We start from the raw sequence: 4,446 nt of genomic DNA, 5'->3' as shown, positions 1-4,446 counted from the left end.
TTCTCTGTATAGTACTGGCTGTCCTGGAACTCACTCTGTAGACCAGGCTGGCCTCGAACTCAGAAATCCTCCTGCCTCTGCCTCCCAAGTGCTGGGATTAAAGGCGTGAGCCACCACGCCCGGCTAGAAATTGCCTTTTGACTTGCGCAGATCTGCCTGTAAATACAGCCCCTGGAGAACTCAGATGAATGGGCACCTCCTCCCTCTCCTTTGTGTTCTGGTGAACTTTGAACTTGTTTAGAATTTCTATCAAAAGTTACTAATCTTATCCTTACTGCCACACCTGTAGGCTCAGGCCTCTTCCCTCTAGTCCTATGCTTTGTTCAGGAATACCTTGGATGGTTTTTGCTCTGTTCTGGTTGATGTTTTTGCCTGATAATCTGTTCCTGGAATTGTTAGAGAAGACCAACAAGAGGGAAACAGTGGCAGCCATTAGAACATACCTTTGCTCTTTCGCTCTTTCACCTCTCTTGTCTGTCTGTCTGTCTGTCTATCTAAAGGAGCAGTCAGCCATTCAGGTGGAACCAAGGTTGTAATGGCTTAGACATTTATTGAGCTCTTACAGTAGTTGACACACAACCAGTGAGTTGTAAATGAACCTCAGAAGGCCTGTAACAGCATCATGACTTTTACCTAAAAACAAGGAAACAGTAGCGTCCTAGGCCGTAAGTAACGAGCACTACTGTACATATTTTTATTTGATTCATTTCATATATGGCATACTTGTCTAAGATGCCCCCCTCCATCATGTATGTATATTGTACTTTGTCTTTAGAGACAGGGTCTCCCTGTGTAGTCGAGCCTGGCCTTGAACTCACAGAGTTCTTCTCTCTTCCACTTCCCAAGTGCTGGGGTTAAAGGTGTGCATCACGGTATCTAGTTTGTTCAATTTTGTCTTTCAGTTATTTCCTTTTTCTTACTTTTCATGATCTGAGAATGTCTAGTGTGTATAGATATAATAGCATAATCGTGGCTGTAGCTAGCTCAACAGTAAGAGTACTTTTCTAGGCCCCAAGTTCAATTCTAGTGCTGCTAGGGAAAACAATAACATAGTACATGATAAACATACAACATGATAAACAGATGCTTACGTGTGTCCACTTACTACTTTCCTCCCCGTCTAGGGTGCTGGATTCTCCAAGACAAGAACTTTATTTCCAGTTCATTCTCACTGGCTGATTTTTTTTTTTTAAAGATACATAATGACCCAGTTAACCATTTAGAACAGAGATGGTGAGGGCTCAGACATCAAACATTTGCTCTCAAATTGATGATTGAGCTACAAATGATAATTTGGTTGTAACTTTGCTTTAGCTTAGTTCCGTGAGTTACTAGTAAAGCTCGGAGTAACAGTTTGGTGTCCACCTGCTGACAGGAATAGAGATTAATATAAAATAAAATTTAAAGTTATATTTTCCAATATTCCATATCTCTGAATTAGTTATTTCTCCATTTGCAATTCATCCTCCAGTGTCTTTTGCAGGCACAAACACAAAAGGAATGAGAGAGCTGGCCGGGAGAGAGCCAGCCAGGGCAGCCTTCCAGGGTTCTGAATGCTTCTGTGGGTTATAAATTCCAGTCAACGGAGGGCATGGCAAACTCACAGGTTGAGTCTCCTCAGTTGAGACTGCCGTCAGAATTAGGTACCTGGTAAGGCTGGGGAGATGGTGCAGTGGATACAGTGCCTGCTCTGCAAGTAGAGGACCTGATTTCAGATTGCATCCACCCACATCAAAGCTGGACATGATGGTAAACATCAGGGAAGTGGAGACCAGCAGATCCCTAGGGCTTGTGGACCAGCCAGTCTATCTAAATCACTGAGTTCCAGGATCAGCCAGGGACTCTGTTTCAGACAATCAGGTGAAAAGCAAATGAGGGAGATCCCTGATGTTGACCCCGCTTGTGTATACACACACATGTGCACGTGCACGTGCACCCCCACATAACGAATATGTACACACAAAAGAGGTTTGAAAGGAGAAGGGCAGTGTGGCTGTGTGGGGAGGAAACCATGATAGGCTCTGGAACTCTTGAAGGAGTGACCACCGCTGTGCATGAAGGAAGCACAGATTCTGTGATGTACAGTGAGCTGAAATATATAGGTGGGAATGTGGTCCAGACCAGCCACAAAAGAACTTACCATGGAGCCCTCTTATACCTGATGGGAATGTCTAAAGAGTTTTAAACAGAGGAAGGGACGCATGGGCAGGATGTTAGGACTTGTTTATGATTCCGTGGGTATATTATAATTTAGGATCCGTCTGTAACTCTTTACCCATTTTAGAGTTGTGTCTTGGGACAAATTAGGAATAGCTTAAAAAAGCTTCTCAACATGAAAATGTGCCTCAAGTGTGCAGCTTACTGTGACCTCACGAGTAAGGAGCTCCCTGTAGACAGAGGGTGTGAAGATAGATGCCTTTTTGTCATCACATCTTTGTGTTTCTTTCTGTCCTTTTTTTCCCTCCCCTTTCCCATTTTAGAACAACAAGGTCACACTATTCCGCCAGCTGCAGCAAATGACATACAGTCTGATCGAGTGGCGTTCCCAGATCCTATCTGGGACACTTCCCAAGGATGAACTTGCAGAGCTGAAGAAGAAGGTCACGGCCAAAATCGATCATGGGAACAGGTAACCCAAGACCATCTTCCACTGAGGATGTGGGGAATGACTGGCACCTTCACACTAGATAGTATCCACAGAAACTTCAAAAGAAAATCCTTTAAACAATTTCAAATGGAGGGTTGAGGAGGTAGACCAGTTGGTGGAGTGTTTGCTGAGCTTGAACAAAGCCCAGCACTATATAAATTGGTGTGGGAGCTCTGATCCCAGGACTCTACAGATGGAGGCAGGAGGATCAGAAGTTCTGGTTAAGGATGCATGACTTCATAGTAAGTTCAACGCCAGGATAGCTGGCTATACGAGACTCTGTCTAAAAATCAAGACAGAAAATAAATAAAGTACTTAACATTATACATAATTTACAGGGCACATGCATATAGTACTTATATGTAAAGATGATTAAGGAGGCTCAGTAACATGCACATCCCTTAGGCAATCATTATTTCTTTGTGTTGAGAGCATTTAAAATCATCTTTACTAGATATTTTGACATATAAAGTTAATTTTTGCCAACCACAGTTATGCTACTGTGCAGCAGGAAATTAGAGATTATTCTTCCTATACAACTATGTCAATTAACTACTTCCTTCCCTGTATTAGTGACTCTTGGGGAGTCCAAGGTACTTCTTGTGTGTGGCCAAGTACTGGATAGAAGCAGCAGCTAAAGGGAGGAATGACTTACTTTGGCTAAAGAACAGAGTTGGTCGTAATGGGAAAGGCATTGCAGAGCAGTTCCTGCCCATGAGATGGTGGCAGGATTCTATGATGGAGCACCTTTACCCAGCACACAGGAAAGCAGAGTGCACTAGACTAGAATCAGAGGCCCAACCCTACTCTACTAACCCATGTTTATCAGCTAAACTATATCCTGAAGCTTTCGCAAGCGCTCAGAAACAGTGCCATCATCTACAAGTGTTAAGTCACATGACCATGTAGGGGCATTTCCCCGCCTCCCCTCCCCCACCCCCATGTCTCTGCAGCCCCCTAGTCTCACGACAAGTGTTCGATTCTAGAGTTGACAAATAACAATGCTTGCTACTTACTGTCTTAGTATCTTAGAAAATACACAATTTTATTGAAAAATTTCACAGTTCCCTTCTTGGGTCAGGCGCCGTATTGGTCCTCTGATCCCATTGACTGACCCAAGAATAGGGGAAATGGGTTTTCTGTCAAAGCTTCTCCGTTGGCAGAGAAGTCAGGAGTGATCAGGCATGCAGGGATGGTCCTTTCAGAAGCCTGAGACTGTTCTTATTCCACTGATGGATTTTTTGCTATCAAACACCATTTTCTTTTTCCCTATCTTCTCCTAACTGGGATGGGGCCCATTATTGGCAATGGGGCAGTTCAGATTCCCTGATATGGTAAACCATCCTTCCAGCCCACAAAGGCAATGAGAAAGCATTAACTTGAGCACAGGCCCTGGCTCCCTGGCTCTGGGTCTGACTCTTTCAGTTGAGATGTGGATCCTCTCCCCTGTTGACCTCCATGACGGTTAATGTTGATATCTCCTAGACTGGATGTGAAATCCCCTAGGAGATAAGCAACTGGGCGTGTCTGTGAGGGGGTTTCTAGATTAGGTTAAGTGAGGAGAGAAGAGCCACCTTGAATGGGAGGCAGTATCGCTCTGGAGTCCGGGGCTGAAGAAGACCTAGCCACTAAGCACCATCATATGCCTGGTTCTAAGTGAAGATTAAATGTGATGAGCTGTCTCAGGCCCTCTGCTCTTCCATCCCTTGAGCTGTGAACCAGAGTAACTTCCCTTAAGTTGCTTTTATCAGTTTCCTCTCCTCTCCTCTCCTCTCCTCTCCTCTCCTCTCCTCTCCTCT

General features: G+C 44.3%; 1 protein-coding gene across 1 annotated transcript in view; it reads left to right on the top strand.

Moving 5' to 3' along the window:
• The window catches only part of Dock5 (dedicator of cytokinesis 5), a 182,496-nt gene that overhangs the window by 84,247 nt on the left and 93,803 nt on the right, over nucleotides 1-4,446 (top strand). The window contains exon 6 of the mRNA XM_021204056.2: nucleotides 2,481-2,629. Coding sequence (XP_021059715.1) covers nucleotides 2,481-2,629 — 149 coding nt within the window. The remainder of the gene's footprint in view (nucleotides 1-2,480; nucleotides 2,630-4,446) is intronic.

Source organism: Mus pahari, chromosome 8 (assembly GCF_900095145.1).
Source record: "Mus pahari chromosome 8, PAHARI_EIJ_v1.1, whole genome shotgun sequence".
NCBI lineage: Eukaryota > Metazoa > Chordata > Mammalia > Rodentia > Muridae > Mus > Mus pahari.
Note: the sequence above shows the minus strand (reverse complement) of the source record. Positions and strands in the feature narration are given on the sequence as shown.